Source organism: Arvicola amphibius, chromosome 6 (assembly GCF_903992535.2).
Source record: "Arvicola amphibius chromosome 6, mArvAmp1.2, whole genome shotgun sequence".
Classification (NCBI taxonomy): domain Eukaryota; kingdom Metazoa; phylum Chordata; class Mammalia; order Rodentia; family Cricetidae; genus Arvicola; species Arvicola amphibius.
Genome location: NC_052052.2, coordinates 122,081,238 through 122,099,831, shown reverse-complemented (window position 1 = coordinate 122,099,831; position 18,594 = coordinate 122,081,238). Strand labels below are relative to the sequence as shown.

Here is an 18,594-nt window from a genome sequence, read left to right as displayed (position 1 = left end):
TCCCTGGGACCCCAGCAATGGACTGGGACTGCTGAGAAACCTAGTCTCATGGACTGAACAACTACTAGATCCTTGGCCTTTCTTTCAAAAGACAGCCACTGTTGGACTAGCTGGACCACAGCCTGTGAGTCAGTCTAGCATGTGTGTGACATGAACGCACACACACATACACGCACACACATGCATGTGCACACACACTCTCTCGCTTCTCCTTTACAGAAGAATCCTGAGTAATACGTGTTTCTTTTTTTCTCCCTGCTTCCTGTACCTGGATAAAGATGGAATCTCTTAGTTCCCTGTTCCTGTTGCCATTCCTTCCCCACCATTAAGAATATCTAATCCTCTGAAACACTAAGGAAGGTTGTTTGGTTATGGTATTTTTTTCACAGCAGCAGAGCAGTAACTAATACAGACTCTTTATCTTACCTCATGTTCCTTCTTTGCCCTCAGACCCCTACCTATCACACTGGTCCTTCCAGGTGACAACAGGGAGCAACTACATGACATAGACGTTACCTTCTCTCTGTTGAACTTTTTATGACTACATTTTTTTCATATTTTTAAAATGAAAACAAACTATCTTTTTCATTTTACATACCAATCCCAGTTCTCACTCCCACCCCTCCTCTCATTCCCTCTACTCCCCCCCATATCCACTCCTCAAAGGGAGTAAGGCACATTGCTAAGGGGAAGGTCCAAGGCCTTCCTATTATACCTTAGCTGAGCAAGGTATCCATCCAAAGAGAAAGTGTTCCTAAAAAACCAATACAAGCAGTAGGGATGAATCCTAGTGCCACTGTCAGTGGCCCCATAGTCTGCCTGAGCCATACAACTGTCACCCACATTCACGGCTGCATTTTTAATCTTCCATTAAACATAATTTACCTTGAAATTACAAGATAAATAATTTTTGATCAATGAGGACTTAAATTTTATGAGAGAGCAGTACCTAACAGTACCCTTCCCAGCCAAGCAACTCTGATTCCTGTCTGCTCTTTAATTTAAAATGCCTTCATCTCATTATGCCTTACTTAAAATGTGGGTAATTTCCTGTTAATTGGACATATACTAATAAAATGGTTTCTCAGCCATTATCAAATCTCTCATATTATTCACAATGGAGTCTGGAATTCAGGTTACAGGAATTTGTTAAGTACTCACAGAGGGCCCCAAACACAGTTAATAGAAGGGAAAGGGGTTTTAGAGGGGCTGAATAGTTATGTAAAGCAGACAGCTTGGTGAACAGTGAGTGCTCTCCTGCCAAGGGATGGTCTGTGATTGAACCAAGGGACTGATGGGTAGCACTGCTGTCCTGTGGAAGAACCTGGTAATTGTCTCCTTCTCACAGGTACCAAATCTTGACCTAGCAAAAACAGTTACACAGGCTTAAGAAAGATTTCAGAAGTAAGAACTCTATGCCAGCGTTGGATTACAGAGGGATACCCTCTGAAGAGATCAGCACTGTCAGGCTTACCTAGAATTATTTGTGAAACTCATGGATTTTATCCTACACTTGTTCAGTGGTAGATTATTTCCAGAATGCAAAACATATTAGCCATGAGTTCAGCAGACTATGGTTACAATTAGCCTTTCAAACACGTTAATCAACCTAACAATTTTTTTCTTGCTGCAAGTATATAAACAAGAGCAACACTATGAAATATTGGGGGCCTCTGGGTCTCCCTGCATTCTCATTTGTAAGTGTGGGAGCAGACGTGAGCAGGTGCAGGACACCTGGGAAGGTCACCTCTAGGTTCTTCATGAATGGGGCATGCTCCCTGTGACACTGGAACCATGGCAATGAGTGTTCTGTCCAAGCGAAAAGACTGTCCACTTTTCCTGAAAATGTTTGTAGTTACGGAGGTGTGGTCTCGCACCTCCATATTATTATTGCCTGGCACTGGCTCCCATCCAGAACTGAAATACACAGTTCATCTACCTGGCAGCACAAGAGTACAAAGCCATCCTGAGTGGTAGATAATGTTCTTGTTCCTATCTCACAGATAAAAAATCTGAAGCCCAAAGGGTAGAGTTCCTTCCATAAGGTGATCCAGGTGCAGGAAAGGAAGACCCGAGCTCTTTAGGGACTATTATGTTCAGTATTGAGTGACCTGTAGTGCATTTGGAGGTGAGCTGGAAAAGGGAGACCTTCAATATCAGGAACCTGGAAAGAAAGCTCCTTCCCTTGGGACTGTGTTTCTACTGTGGGCAAATTCCCTTCAGGATTAAGCCAAGTTTTAGTGGTTCTCCCTATAAAGGCAGGAGAGAACACATATTATTGATATTTGAAAAATCTATCTTGGGTAAAATATTCTGTAATTACAATTTCAGAAAAAAAAATTAGGGAGAGAAAATGATCTAAGAAGTCTAGCAGGGGTGTAACCCAAAGAGGATGCAAAACAGCTCCACACTGCAGCCGCCTGCCTGACTCAGGCAGCCTCAGGTTAGAGGCTGTCAACATCAACACATTTCTTTCTTATAAAGCAAATGCACTACAGTCTATTTCAACAAACGCTTTGTACAAAACCGAAGTTAGCAAAGCCACTCTTGATCTTTTCTGCTGTTCCCAAAATAGTGTAATTGTGACTGATGAGGACAGTCTAATAAAAAAGTGGCAACGTCCATGAACGAACAAAGCCCAGTGGTACCTTAAATTAACAGCTGAAAACTTCAAGCACAGGAATCCATTCGCCACTATTCAACAAAAAACATTAAAGGAAAAAATACATCTCTTCATACAAAGCATTTGGTTCTAGAGGAGAGCTGGCTGCCTGCATTGCAAACCCAGAAACCTATTGTGGCAGATGAGAAGGCTTTTGAATAAATACTTGTTAAAAGCGTAGACAGTTAAAATAATACAAAAATCTCATTGCATGACACGAGACTTCTTTAAAAAGACATCTCCTCTACTTAAATATTCATGTTTCAATTAAAATGTACACCTACTTTATTAGCCACACCAGGTCCAGCTCAGATCAATAACAGCAGCACTAGATGGAATTCTAATGAAGATAAACAACTCTGAGTCCTCCCAGCTCCCCCTGGGCACTGACACACAAAGCTGCCTTTCATGACTTGCTGCAAGATATTTTACAGTCACCTGCCTCATGCAAATTAGGAGGTTCATGTTTATTCATGAAGAGAGTTACAGACCACCTTTCATTCCATAGGCGGGCTCAGTGAACCTAAAGAGTGCCTTTTGCCCAGCTATGGAGCAGAGCATGCCTAGGAAGAGGACTTCTGAATATGCAAGTGTCTTCTGTAAAGCACACACTGAAAGTCAGTAAGCCAAAAGCAATGCAAAAAGCAAGCATTCCCCTTTGAAGCGCAGACATTTGCTGGCTTTAACATTTTAAACGCCATCCCATTTTACGCCACACCATAACCCGCTAGAGGCTGGTTATTTTCTGTGGATCCTCCTTAGAGGATTCTCAGAATGCTTCCTTCTGGTCCATTCTCCAGTTCTTCCTAATTGGGATTTTCTCCCATTGACACAGATGAAACTTACAGCTTGGCCATGAGCAGCTGCTTTGCTGGGCCTGGGTTGTCCCAGAGCAATCTGTGATATTTTAAGCATCCATGGCTTTTCCTCTGTGAGTTTTAAGATTCCAAGTGTGCCTCGCTTATTTTGCTGTTGGATCAAGTTCCAAAATAGCCCTGTGACTCCACAGTAAGGGCACTTTTTAAATTGTCTCTTCTGGTTTGGTACATCGAAACATGCAAAGTCATGTGTACTTTGTAATGTTGATTTTGATAGTGCCAACAATGCCATAAAAATCAAGTAGTTGCTGGTTCCTAGAATGGCTTAACCATCATCTGGACAAGTAGTTAATGGTTGAAGAGGCCTTAATTCTCACCAACTGTCATGGACATAAGATTCCTGACACCTGCTGGTTTTCTATTAGGCTGCTATCATGGCGTGCCAACATGGAAAACCAGGGCCGTTTATAAAGTGGCTGGAAAACAAGTCACCGAAATCAGCAGCCATTTATTTCTGTCCCCGTTTGAAGGTTAACAATTCAGCTCAGAATTTAATGGAAGGGGCAGGAATGTCTCCACCATCCGCTATCATTTTAACATAACCTACTAAAAACGACTTTTGAAAAAGCTGTTTACTCATGTTTCACGGAAGATTTATCCTATGATTTCTAATAAAAAAGCCATGTTACATCTGCTTATGAACTGACTTCCTCAAATATGTTTATATTTATTACTTCAATTACTATAACATTGCCATAGAAGAGGATGAGATGCCATTTCTATTCTTAAAATTTTTGTTAATTTCCAGGCAGAGAATTCTTGAGTAGCTAAAGGACACACGGTCACAGTATTCTATTAGTGCAGGGAATCTGTATAGCTGGAGATATGTGTGATACATATTAACAGATAGAAATCTCATTGACAGAAATCACTTTAAATGATCAACTCTGGCTTCATGAGAATATCATGGGTTCAGCCATCTGTGGTTCAACTACCTGCTGGGATAAGAGGCTCCAGGTGCTTCAAATGTACCCAAGGTTGAGGAACACTGCCACATACATCCATATTTCACATATAAGCCCTTGTTAGAATATTTAAAATGCAACAATAATAATCCACAAAAGCATAAAATATCTTTGTACCCAAAACATCAAAAATGAAGGCTTCCGATGATGGTTGGGTCACTTGAGAGGGGAGGTAACTTGTAGCAGTTTAGCTCTTCCTTGACGCCCATGAAAATGAATAATGCATGCTCTAAAATATTGGTAATAAAAGGCAAAAACACAGAATACAAACTCAATGGCCTGAATCAATGGATTATTCTGTAGACTGCTATATTGAGAATAATGAAAGTACTTCTCAAAGCATAAATATTTTAATCACTCTCCAATTCTACTTCTCTTACATAAATAAGAAAAACATTCCATCTGCTGCTTCTCAAGCCTGGAAGAGCAGCAGACAGCTGCTTATCCAAACACCTTCTTCAAGCAGTGGCATTGATAGAGGCATTAGCTAGCATAGAACATTCCAGAGATCTTCAGACCAAAGTCCAAGCCATGGGGGTAGCAGAAGCTATTCCTGCCACTGATAGAACATGGCATATGTTGACAAAATTAAAATTTTGAATTAAGGACCTTGAGGTACCCGATTCAATCTGCCTTCCCTGCTCTGTACAAACCGACCAGAGCCTGAGATAGGATCCAGAAGAGTTCAAAAGCAGACTGGGTTCTTTTCAAATATTTCTTGAATTTGAATTTGGACAGTCTCAGGAACAAGAAATCATTTAAATCTATCAGGAACTCCGAACCCACATTTGTTCCTCAATTCAATCTCCTCTGCTACCAAGTTAATAACAAGAAGAAAAGTGGGAACTGATTTCAATTTCAGCACTTCTCTCTTTTTCCATTTACCACTGAGTAAAGCAGCACAGCGGTGGGTAGGCAGGAAGCAAGAAGAAAAGAAATAAATAAAAGAGAAAGACTAACTTCAAATTGCATCAGTGGCGTTACATAGCACCCTCCCATCTTTTTCCTTTCTTTCTTTCTCTTCTTATTTTCCTATAATAAAAAGGTTACTGCAAGCAAAATAGGGACACAAAAGAAAAGGGACACAATTATATCTGTACTTGAGCCACTACTAGCAGAACTCCCAAATTATGCCTACCAGTGAAATTACCAAGCAAAAAAGTTTACTATCAATATTACATTAAAAGTTGTTATTAACACTTCACTATCAAATACAGACACAAATAAAATATAGACTACGATGGAGAGAAACACACCCTCCAAGGATGCCCATGTTTTAATCCCCAAGACTTGTGACTGTGTGCTACATGTCAAAGTATGACTTAGATTACAGGTAACAACTTCAACAACCTTAAGACAGAGCGGTTATTATACTTGATTGCCCACATTCCATACAATCCAAAAGATGTATTCTTAAAGATGACATCAGGGATGGGATGGCATCAGAGAGGACTGGACCCACAGCTATTGGCTTTGGTGAGGGAAAAGCAGGATGCAAACCAAGGGATACAGCAGCCTCTAGGAGCTAAAGAACGCGAGGCAACAAGTTCTCTTCTAGAATCGCCAGACAGAAACAGAGCTCTGTGGAAGCTGTGACTGTCGCCCAATGAGACACCGTTAGCTTCTGAATTATAGGACAGTCAGATAAGAAATTTGTATTGCTTAAACTACCAATTCTGTAGTCATCTGCTGTAGTAGCAATAGAAAATGAATACATATGCTATTTACTATATATACCTACGTATCAGTCTATTTGTATTTCAATAAATCTAGGTATGCATTTATATATCTATATTTGATAAGCTGTCCCAAAATAAGCAGGAAAAAAAGCATGACTGAAAATTAAAAGTCTTTCCCATCTTGACCCTTCTCTGACACTCATTCTTAAATCAGTGTTATAATATACGACGGTGAGGCTGCCGTCCCCTGGAGGAGTGAATGTTCCAGCATTTAAAGCCGAGGCTCGATAGCTGTCCACCCCAGCATATGAAGTCACACTGAACCAGGGCAGAGTGGCCCAGCCACTTTGAAAGGCTGTGATTGACGTCTTTTCCGACTGTAGAAGGCCTTCTTTCTCTGGGGCGATTTGCACCTGAATGGCAGAGTCTCTCATAATCAAGTGAAGTACACGGAAGAGGCTGTGGCTATGATTGCCTGTGAACTAATGGCTCTTTTCCTCCCCAGTCCTCTCTGAACCATGCCTGCTCAGGCAGTGCTGATCACATCCACGGTGACTCTGAGCTGAAGCCTGCAGATCAGCACTCAATGTGGGGCACATTGGCATGACCAGATTTCAGCAACCAGTACAAGGTACAAAGGAAAGATGGTAGACACCACAGAGGAAAATACCCCACGGGTGAGATGACTACACTCAGGAAGACGGGCAGGTCAGTGCCTGACTGAGGCTAAAGCTCTTTTCCTGCTTTTCTTTTCTTTTTTAAGCTGTAGTGGCTCACAGAACTTGCGAACGAAACAAAATGGATGTGACATACATTCAGGAAGGCAAGTGCAGTTGTAATTTAGATATGATATATGCACCAAGGCTACAGAAGTGGGGCACCAAATCCTTAGCCTCTTAGAGACGGTTACGATCTAGAACCAGGAGGGTGGGCTTGGGTAATGAGTCAGAGCCTTATTTAGAAGCAAGTTACAAGTTTTATAGGCTAAACTATACCTGTACAGACCCCCAAACTCATCCTAATTACCCATGACTTCACTATTATACATGTCGATTGATGGATAAAGATGTTCTTTGTCCCTAAAAGCAGGGGGTCTATTTCTAATGCCTGCAAGTTAACCAAGAAATTTAATGAACATTCTCACACCCATGGAAATGGAAAAGGAAAAGCATACTCTTGAAAGTAATGGCACCAGAAGAACAAGGAAACGAGTCCTGGTGAGATGGCTCAGCAGGTAAAGGCGCCTGCCACCAAGCTTAAGGACCTGAGGTCAAGGCCTGGAACCAGCACGGTGAAAGGAAAGAACTGGCTTCTGCAAGCTGTCCTCTGCACACACACCTGCACAACAAATACACCTAATAAAAATGTCTAAAGGTTCCACAACATCTTCATTTGAATAACCAAATACTCTAAACCAAGAAATGGTACATGTAACCCTGTTTCCTGAGAGAGAGAGCTCCTCTACTATAGCAAGAATTCTTACTTGGACATAGAAGGCAGATGATCTTAAGACCTTCACACTACACAATGACACCAATGTTCAAGGCATTGCCTATCTGGTTGTGTTGGCTCTGTACTTGTCTTCTACATAGGTTCCCTAATAACCTTACACCAGTGACATGGGCATCTGTACCAAAACCACAAAGAATCAAATCACTGTGACAAAGTTTCTCCAGAAAGTATCTCTGTTGGTGGCCTTCCTTAGACAAGGGGCCAAGGCTGCTCCTAACAGATAGATAGATAGATAGATAGATAGATAGATAGATAGATAGATAGATAGATAGATAGATAGGGGCTGCTTCCATTTTTGGTACAATTTAAAACCACAACCCTTTCCTTCTCTTCCCTTGGCGACCACCTCCATGCACAGCTGAGGAAACACAGTATATACCACGTCGGAGGCATGAGCTCCAAACCCGTCCGACGACACGACGCACACCAGGCTACCCCAGCCACTTTACCTTGTTGAAGTCTTCAGAAGTTGCCCTCATTTCCTTCCATGTCTTGTTCAGGAGCTGGATACAGATGCAGAAGAACTCCTCAAAGGCTCTGTCGTGGGTGAAGAACATCGGGTGGAAGTCATTGCAGGTCTCGCTAGCTGGAGGAAAGAAAAGCGAACAAAGGCAAACATTTTACGATAGCCGAATGTGGAGTCAACCCACATCAGGTGTCCACAGAGACAAAGGGACATACCTTTGATTACACAGCCACGGAGAAAAGGACCTTTGAAAAGGCACCAAAGGGCCGCTCCCGCCCTTAAAAGCTGAAGGCCAGGGTTTCAGAACTATTCTTAGGCACATATTTTGACTGTAAAATGTCAGTTGCTCATCCACCCCAGATTGTGACCCCAAAGGCTTTGTTCCAGGAGCGCTGGGATAGGTGACCTTTGAGAAACTATTCCAACTGTTTTCTGAGGCACAATGTTTTTTATCACCCTAATAGGATAACAGGCAGAAGATGGGCTTTCCTGAACATACAATTAATTCCAACTTTGAAAACAGCATCTATGATTATTTCTCCAGGGGACATTTTTTCCCCTCTTATGGCCGCGAGCGGGGACTATATGTGATCATTCGCCATCTGATGCCACTGACCATTTAACTTTACAGGCCAGGCACAGATGGCTGGAGGTCAAAGCAACCCGAATGCTCTGAATGCTGCAACGTCCAGTTCTCACAGACAGCCAGGAAATTAGTTAGGACTATTTCGAAGCCCAAGTCTAGGGATCTTCCTTGGGAAAGATCCAGGCCTGCTTCCTCCCTCCCTCTCTCCCCTCAGACCTGCACTCCAGGCCCCTTTTCACCTCCCAGCAATCTTCCAACCTTGCACTTTAATAGTCCTTTGAAAAACAAAAAAATTATTGTTTTGATGTGTTAAATGCTTCACCTACATGCATGTAAGTAGCCTGTCCATGAGTGTCTGGTGCCCATGAAGGCCAGAAAAGGAAATCAGTACCTGTGTCATGGAAAAGGATATTGTGGAGTTTGGGGAACTCAGCTTTGCAACCAGTTCCACCAAAAACAAAAACGAAAACAGAAACAAAAAATCCAAGATTTAAACACACACACACACGATGGGGAACCTTTGCCAAACAATTATCTTTAAGAGGTGGGACCAAGTTAGGGTGTGGCTTTCTGGGACCCAGAGAAAAACAATGCATGGCCCAGGTGCTCGCTCTCTCTCTCTCTCTCTCTCTCTCTCTCTCGTGTGGTTCCCTTGCAGCACAGCTGAGCTTGGACTTCCCATTCCTCTTTCATGAGTTTTCCCCCCTATAATAAATAAAAATATTAATTGCTTTATATTTTAGCTAGCCTGGTTATTTCCTGAATCAAACTAACTTCTATGGTTGGTGCTGAATCGTGGGGCTCTAGCAAGCCATAGTCAGGCTCCCCTGTTCATTTGGGAATAGTATTCTCATGCAGCGCCTGCGAGTAGCCGCTAGCCACGGTCCTTCGTATTTTCTCATTAAATGCCTCAAAGCTGCTCCAAGTCCTCAGGCACCTTGGCCACCCGTGACTGCAAGGCTGGCTTCTGGGTCCATTTTTTTCCAGCGCTTGCAGAAGCTCAGGCAGGACACAGCCTTCCCCAGGTGTCTCTGTTTGGCATTGCTTTTTGCTCTCTTTGTGCTCGTGTGGCTGCAGACCAGTTAGGGACTTCCACGAAGCATACAGTCTGTGATTTACACTGAATAATTGTTTTTAATTTGAGCATATTTTTCAGTATTTAAAGCTAAAATCTGATTCATACAGGCCATGTGGTTACAAGTATCCTGCAACACCTTTTGGCAGGTAACAGTTACTAAACCTACTCCAAGGGCAAGATGACAGACAATTTAACAATCCAAGAATTCAATAGCTTTTTTACTTATACCATGTATGATGTTATGCAAGATTTATATGGTTTCCCTCCTACAGAAGGTGCTAAGATATTGTCTGAGAGAATTCATATTGTTAAATGTATTAATCAGACTCTGACAAATGGTTATCATAAATTGACTGATAGAATGTCTCTCCAGGAAGGTAATATGCATGTTATAAAATTATGTCCAAGGATGAGACATTATCTTTACTGGACAGACTTCACACCTTGGAATTCTCAATGAGATCATTAAAACAGAACACTGGACAGGAAATCAAGACTTTGCAATAGGCAGTGGTAAAAAAGATTTGAAAAGATTGAGAAATTTATAAAATTTGGTGACCAGGGACAAAAGGAACAAAGACAAAATGTAGCCTCATCAGTATGTACCAAACTCCGGGATAGCTTTCCCATAGTTCTACCTGCCTTTCCAGTTATATCATCAGAAAGAGCATCTGGCACCAAATATCCTAAGGTAGCCAAAGAATATACATTGGATCCCATATGTATGACTGATCTAAAGGAAATTAAAGAAGTAATTGTATCTTATGGAATACATTCATCCTTCATTAGAAAAATGGTCAAAATGTGAGCTTCAAGTAAGAAGGCAAAGACACAAGATTGGATTCATTTAATTTCAGCTGTCCTAGAATATGGACCTCAGCTGCTTTGAAAGTGTTATTGGAGAGAAGAAGCAAAAATTTTAGAGCAACAGGAAAATGCAAAAGGACTTCGGATTTCCCAAGATCAAATTCTGGGTGAGGGAGATTACTCTGATCCTCAGGATCAGGCTCTTCACGATGAATACACCTTGTCCCTATGTAGCACAACTGCTTTAAATGCTTGGGACAGGATTCAGGAACCAGAAATGAGAATTAAATCATATATTAGGGTTAAACAGGGTCAGAGAAAACCCTTTAGTGACTTTTTACAAAGATTAATTAAGGCTGTATAAATAGAAGTAACAGACCCAAAACATGTACTAATTGAATCTTTGGCTTTTGAGATTGCCAGCTTAGAATGCAAAAAGATCCTTGGGCCTTGAAAGGTCAGATCAGCACCAATGGATGAATGGATCTTGCATACAATGAATGTTAAGACACCTCACTGTAGTACTGAAGCTTGGGTAGGAGAAGCAATTTCCAATGGTTTAAGGAGACATCAAAATACCAAATGTTTTAATTGTGGTAGAATAGAACATCTGAGAAGCGACTGTAGACAAGAAATTCCTAGGAATAATGTCTCCTCTGAGAATGGCAAAAATAGGAGAACTCAGCCTTCAGGTAAATGTAGGAGGTATGGTAAAGGCGACACTGAACCAATGAATGTAGGTCAACAAAAAACAGACAAGGCAACCCGATACTACCAGGAAACTCCTTGAGGGGGGCCTCTCACAGGCCCCCAAGTCAAAAGTGGTCCAGTCATTCCCAGTCACTGTGGAGGACATGTCTCACCAGGAAAATTAAAAAAATTCATTGCCTACTATAAATAAAACATACTGGTCTGGATGATGGAGTAGATGTAGAAGATGAATCAAAACCTCCAGTAGGATATAGGAAACGGATATTCTGGAAGACTTCTATAAATGTGCCAAGAAGAAAACAGACTCCACGTGGAGTGTCCAGAGGGGAGAGACTGGGCAGGTCAAGAACAGAGCTTACTGCAGAGAACTTTTCCTGCAGAGAGTCAAGCTGCTTGCCATGCATGTGAACATCCATTCACTTCGGGTACAACCCCTTTCTGGTACAGGCCACAGCCAGTGACCTCTGACACTCCTCCAGAGAGGATGTTATGCTCCGGCAGTTGTTATGAGCCACAATATCCATCCACAGGCCTTATGAGTATAATGATTCTATACATCTGCCCATCTAAAGCAGCAGCAACTGGGTGTATTTGTACAGCTCCCCACTTCTGAAAGGACAACTTGATATGCAGATAAGCAAATGTCATTGTCCATCAGACAGCAGAAGGACAGAGGTTACCTGCAATGCAGTCATGCAGAAAGGACCCAGAAGCAAAGATCTGGATCCATGTTCAGCCCATGCCAAGCAGGGCAAAGTCACTTTCCATTTCTTAGCCCATATCATCTTAACTAAAATGTAGAAATCAAAACTCACTTTGTCTTCTTTCTAGGATTAAGAAAGTATCACATACCACATCTCATTTAAAAAATGCCCTGGAAAAGATAAAAGTTAATATAAAGAGAGGTGCTGCTCATGACAGCAAGCCTCATATGCCAGCACACCATTCCAAAGTCTTTCCTCTATTCTCCTGTCATGTTTGCTCACATCCCAGCAATGAAAAGCAAGAAAACACAAATACAGTCACTCCACCCCAGAGAGGCACCAGCAAATGTGAAGCTTTGACCTGAGACACAAAGCTATTCAGGGAGTGTGGAACACCAATACAGGCCGACCATGCAGCTTGATGCCCTGGGCCATGAGCCGTCAGTCTCACTTTCATGAGCACTGGAGCCCATGAAATTTACAAGTCTACGGAAGCAACTTAAGATGCTATTACCACCCAAGAACTCATTATTAATCACATTATCACAGTATCATTTTTGGACCTAGTATGATTATATGTGTACTTTATGCCCTAGTTAAAATTTTACAGCATTACTGGAACTGAGGCAGCTCCAAAACTCAGGAGCCCCATTTTTACTTGGATGGAGAGAGAGGAAAGGAAGCTCATAATAATGGGCAGTATTTATTGGATCAACGTTATGTGCTCGGCACCACAGGTACTATCTAAGTAACAACCTGGAAGGTGGGCATTATGGGTATCTTCATTTTATACTGAAGGAAGGTAAAAGTTATAGAAATGCAACCTTCCATCATGAGCTTTTTTAGGTGGCTCTAAGTAAGCATTTGAAACCTACAATTTAACTGACCTAACTGTAGGCTTCTAGCCTTCACTGACATCAAGAGCACAGGGAATTTCCTGGTGGTTGCTGCTTAGAAAATTAATTTCTCCCTGCATGTTCCTGGACCTCCTGTATTTCTCCTTCAACAAGAACTAAGATCATGACCTGCAATGCAATGGAGCTTCTAGAAAATGCACAGTTACTGCTTGCTGGTTGAGAACACATGGCCTTGTCATCATAGCAATAAAGCCAGCAATTCTACCACTGTGAGCCACACACTGTACGGTGGTTTTGTCTAAGTTAGAGTCGCTTATTTACAAACACATGGGGGGGGTGTATTAGTTTCTTTTTTCCTTTCCATTGTTTCCTCTTTTAAAGAAAATAAGAGATTCAGAAAGGTGAGATGACTTTTCAAGTTGTATAGTATCTTAGTTACTTTTCTGATGCCATGACAAAACACAATAACCAAGGCACTTAAAAGGCAGAGTTGAATGGGGGCTTACAGTTTCAGACAGTAGGTCTAGATGGTCATTCTGGGGAGCTTGACAGCAGGCAGGTAAGCATGGTGCTGGAGCAGCTGAGAGTGAACATCCTGATCCACACTGGAGTGGGTAAAACTAATTAGGAATGGCTTGGGCTATTGAAACCTCAAAGCCTACCCCCAGTGACACACCTCCTCCAACAAAGCCACACCTCCTAATCCTTCCAAAATAGTTCTACATTCTGAGGACTAAGCATTCAAATATATGAGTGTAATAGGAGCTATTCTCATTCAGACCACTATACCCACAAATTGTGTTTCTAGGATTAAAACTTGGGTAGAAATAACTCCAAAGCCAACCACTGCTGTTCTATTGTGCTCTATGTTCTTAGTTGGGTTTGTTGGTTAACTGCTTCTGCTGAACCTCCCAAACATAAATCTAAAGCACTAACTTTTTCATTTATCACATATTTACAAAGTAAAATCTTTCAAGGGGTCAACTTTAAATGTTTAAAGCACATTTCAGGGCTATGATTCCTGTGCTACTGATGGTCCAAGAAGAGGTCTGGTTACCAGGGACACTGTTTTCTGAGCCTTTCTTCTCTTTTCTTTGGGTCTGGGTCAAGTTTCATCCTGACAGCTCTCCTGGATACAAGAAAATCAACTTAGTACTAAACTTCTGGTATGTAAAGATACTCTTGGTGTCTACCACATACCAAGCCACCCCCAGGTAGTCATCAGTGAAGGATGAATTCATGTGATTGATGTATTTCAAGAGCCTTATAACTTCAGGTTCATGTAAACAGAAACCCAATTTTGAGCTTGATAACCTTCCAGGTGGCTATAAAATACCATTTTCAGCTTCTCTTTTAACAAAGAGAAGTCACATGAACAAATCATAACCAGTGACAAAAAAGTAGAAATTGCTCAGTAGAGTTTCCAGGAAAGGATCTTATAGGGGAAGGCTTGATTTGCTTATGCTCCTTTACTCCTGATTTCCTATTTAACCCATTCATGTAGGGAATCTAGGATGATGACTGTGGTTCCACCACTTTGTCAGCCTAAAAATGAGGGCTGTATCCTAGATAGTTGGAAAGAGCTCTTGGTGCTACTGTGAAGATACTACAACAACCCAAACTTGTTTTCTGGAATTCTTTGCTTAAATCATTGTTCTGGGGGTTTGGATTTTTGTTGTTATTATTTTGCTTTGCTTTACTATGCTTAGATACTTAGCTACTGATACAGAAAGTAGAAGTTCAGAAAGCCCACAGACAGTAACTTAAGAAAACACATTCCTAAGATTATGTGGCAGTACAAGGGGAGCGGTAGGCGGTAAATACAAGGGTTATGGTCAAACATATTTGTATACAAACATCAAATTTGATGTTTCTTTGCATGCTGTATATCCTTAGATAATTAGGCTCCGGGAGCACGTCACATCAACTGTGAAATGCAATCATATGAGATGTTCAAAAGCATTAAATTAAATCATTTCTATCAAGTACATGCTGAAGAACTTGGTGCACATTCTTTGCTATCCCATTGTCACCAGTGACATTCCATAGCTGCATGGAGACTCTAGCAATGCTAGAGGTGGGAAAGAAAGAAGAATCTGAGGGGTAGGCCTTGGGGTCCAGTAGATATGGAGGGAATGGTGTCCGTCACTCTTACTGATTATGTTAAAACCTGGGGGAGTACTGAGAGCTGAGAGGTGAAATGTCACGTGTAGAGGGAACACTGGGCCGGGAACTCTTCTCTGAGATTTTTCTACTTGGAGGTACTCCCATCATCTGCCCTCCACACACAGAAACCGATGGAATAATGGAGATAGGTATGCTGCAGTGGAGAGCCAGGAAGAGAACGCAGAGTTCTTTCTGTCTGTGGAGCAGCGTTTTCAGACTATCCGTGAAAGGCCTATCTTGCCATCATCCTCCACTCCTGTCTGATTTTTATTCTGCCTTGTTTGAGGTAAGGTCCCTCAGAATTCCTCACGATGGCCATCCACGCATAGTCTTAACTCAGCCTCCTGGGAATATAAGCGTGTGCCACCATGTTCAGTTCAGCCTCTGATGTTTTAAGACTTGCCTTTTCACTGAGGAGTAGGCAGGCAACAAATCAGGTGCAAGTTAGTCCTTCACAGGATATAGGAGATACAACTAAATCACTTCTATGGGCTCTTTAAGGATCTTCCTGCATTAAAAATAAAAATAAATATTATTAGTGGTAGAGTTTTATCTCTAAAACTCAAAACGCAGACATCAGGACCTGGCCTGGTTTGCCTTCTGTTGTTCACCAGGACTTAAAACAACTTAGGGGCAGAAAGGGTTTACTTCATTTAACAGGCTATAGTCTGTTGATCCAGGAAGGCCAAAGCAGAAACTCAAGGCAGGAACTTGAAGCAGAAACCAGAGAACACTGCTTACTGGCTGGCCATCTGGCTTATGCATGCTCAGCTATGTTTCTAAAACAACCAAGGTTCACCTGCCTAAGGATGGTGCTGCCCACAGTGAGCTGGGCCTCTTACATGGAATAGCAATCCATATGTCCCCACAGACATGTCTACAGGCCAATGCGGATGGAGGCAATTCTTCAGTTAAGGTTTCCCTTTTCCCTGGTGTGCCACACATTGGCAAGAAGATTAGCTATCACAGAACCCATCTGAATCATCTGCCACACTTGAAGGTAACAGCTGTCAGAAAGATAAAGTGGTACACACAAGACTTCATGATAACAGACGGGTCACAAAGATGCTTTCGATTCAACTACTGAGGTTCAAATCCTAGCTCTATCACTCAGGTTACACAGAAAAGTCTTTTCATGATCTCTGCCACGGTCTTCTCTCAAATGGAGCCTAAAGAACATTTTATCAGGTAAAGGAGAGGATGGGAATAGTAACCAGAAGACTATGTAGTTTAGGTCAAGAGGATTACTAACCTCATCAGTCTGGTGTAGATGTCTAGGACTACCGACTTAATAAGGAAAGTTTGTAGATGATCACAAGGAAGTACTAGGTCTCAGGAGAAGTCTTTAATTCAGAGATTTTAAAAAAAAAAATAGAAAGGGTGAGCTTACTATTGTCTTTTAAGGAAAACAACAAGGGTTATTGAAGAAAGAAACTGAAGCAGCAGGCAATGATTTTATAAATGAAATTTAGAGAAAAGCATTCAATGAGACAAAAATAGTAAGACATTTTAAAAGCCAAATTGTTCTTAAGCACGCTATTTTTAACTTGGTGAGATTCCAGTTTATACGGGAGGATCGACTCATTGGCCAATTTGGAATATAAAGATACTTTCAGGGTTATAAGTCAAAATGCTAATTTGCTGACATTTAATTCATTTGTAAGTAGCTATAATCTACACATGTAGCTTTTGAAAACAAGAATGTGGCTTTCTTAAGTAGCACCTTGTCTGCAGCCTTCTCATCCCATTTGCTATTGCTGTAAGAAAATGCTGGATGCTCAATGCTCTGTAAGGAGATGTTAGTGCCACTCACAGTTCTGAGGGCATCTGCTGCCCCTAAGGCCTTTGACTAGGTGACAGATGGAAAAACTGTGGGACTGTCTGTGTGAAAGAGAGATTACATCCTAGGACAAGAAGCCATATTTGTTTCTGTAAAACCCTATTCACATGGGAGAACTCTCTCTAAACAACAAGCAATAACCCTAACCACAGAAATGCCTCCATTTCTGCAAAGTTCCACTTAGTGAGGTTACAATGGGGAATTAGCCTTCGGGACAAGAACTCATAGAATACAGAAGTCATCCAAAGCAGCAGCACCTGCCAAAGTAGATGTGTTCTTATTTCTGTTGGACAATATGAGATGAGGCCCTCTCGTCCTGAGGGCCTCAGAAAATGACGGCTGCTGTGCTATAATGAATAAGCTCTGAGCAGGAAGAACGCTTTCGAAAATTGCCGTGACCATGCAACCTCATACCTCTCATCAGAGCTCCCTTCTCAGGTAACACTCTTGCTCTCACTCCCCCTCCACGCACAATGCATGCCCACATATACACATGCACACACGTATGCATGCACACGTAAGATAGTGCATTTTTCTTTTTTACTCTCTAATGCTCATAGAAAGCTAAGAGAACTTAGAAACTATCTGCCATGAACCTTACAGCTTTTATCCATTCCTTTAGAGACCGGATGGTTTTCACATTTTACTATGGTGTTAAGGCATCAGAGTGACATTTACTGGCTAAGCTTAGTGTTTTCTGTGTGAGTATTTATTCTTCATAAGAAAATAGTTACGTTTTTTATACCTCTTCATATGAGCTAATGTAGACCATAATATAAGAGAATTAGCTAACTAAAGATGAAATGACAAGATGACACTGGCAAGCATAGACCAATTTTGCACTTTCGTGGTAATTTTCTCAGACACATGTAAATTTTAAAACGCTAAAAAGCTCTCCATGACCTGAGTTATGCAAAGAGAGTCTTTGGACTCATTTAGAACAACTGGGAGACAGAGGCTTGAGAAGCACTGGGGAAATTATACTTTTTCTACCATGACATTGTGAGCCATTTGACTAGCAATGATCTTTGAAAATGTGCACTTTGAAAGATTAATAAATACGGCTAACACATATGGCATTTCACTGTAAAACTACAAATTACAAGGAAGAGGAGGAAGTCTTATACACTCAAAAGACTTTAATTTATGACGATTGCCGGAGCAATCAGAAAATGTCAGTAGCTTTTCACGGCACAGCAACTCACCTTAGTCCTATCTGTGGTTCTACGGTAAGTCCGGATTACACATTATGAATCCTCGGATGCAAATGCATACGTATACCTTCGTCGGAAAATCATCTTGCTGTCCCCTAGAAGACCTTGGGTTTTCTATTTTTAGACCTGGTATTCCTTAACTGTTGGGTTTTGCAGAGCGACACTGTGTGGGAAGATGCTCAGAGTTCAGAACCTTTTGTAGGTAGGAGAGGTGAGGAGAGGAGAGCCAGGGCAAAGAACTGGCAGTTCCCTCATTTCCCTAAGTTCAGCCAATATAGAAGCTACCACCCCCGCCCCCGCTATTTTAGACAGAATCAGAGGCTTTAAACTCTGTCAGCACTTCACGGCTCCTGAAGCTGGCTTTAGTAGATAGAACTCTGGGTAGTCCTTTTTACCGTCTACCCAGCCTAAAAATAGCACGAAATCTACAATGACAGACACAATAGTGAACCTAAGCTTTTACTGTTCG

At 41.6% G+C, this 18,594-nt stretch overlaps 1 protein-coding gene across 4 annotated transcripts in view; it reads right to left on the bottom strand.

The window, feature by feature from the left end:
- The window catches only part of Elmo1 (engulfment and cell motility 1), a 517,917-nt gene that overhangs the window by 144,277 nt on the left and 355,046 nt on the right, over positions 1-18,594 (bottom strand). For all 4 annotated transcript variants that reach the window (XM_038333241.1, XM_038333243.1, XM_038333242.1 and 1 more), the window contains one exon: positions 8,146-8,282. In XM_038333241.1, coding sequence (XP_038189169.1) covers positions 8,146-8,282 — 137 coding nt within the window. The remainder of the gene's footprint in view (positions 1-8,145; positions 8,283-18,594) is intronic.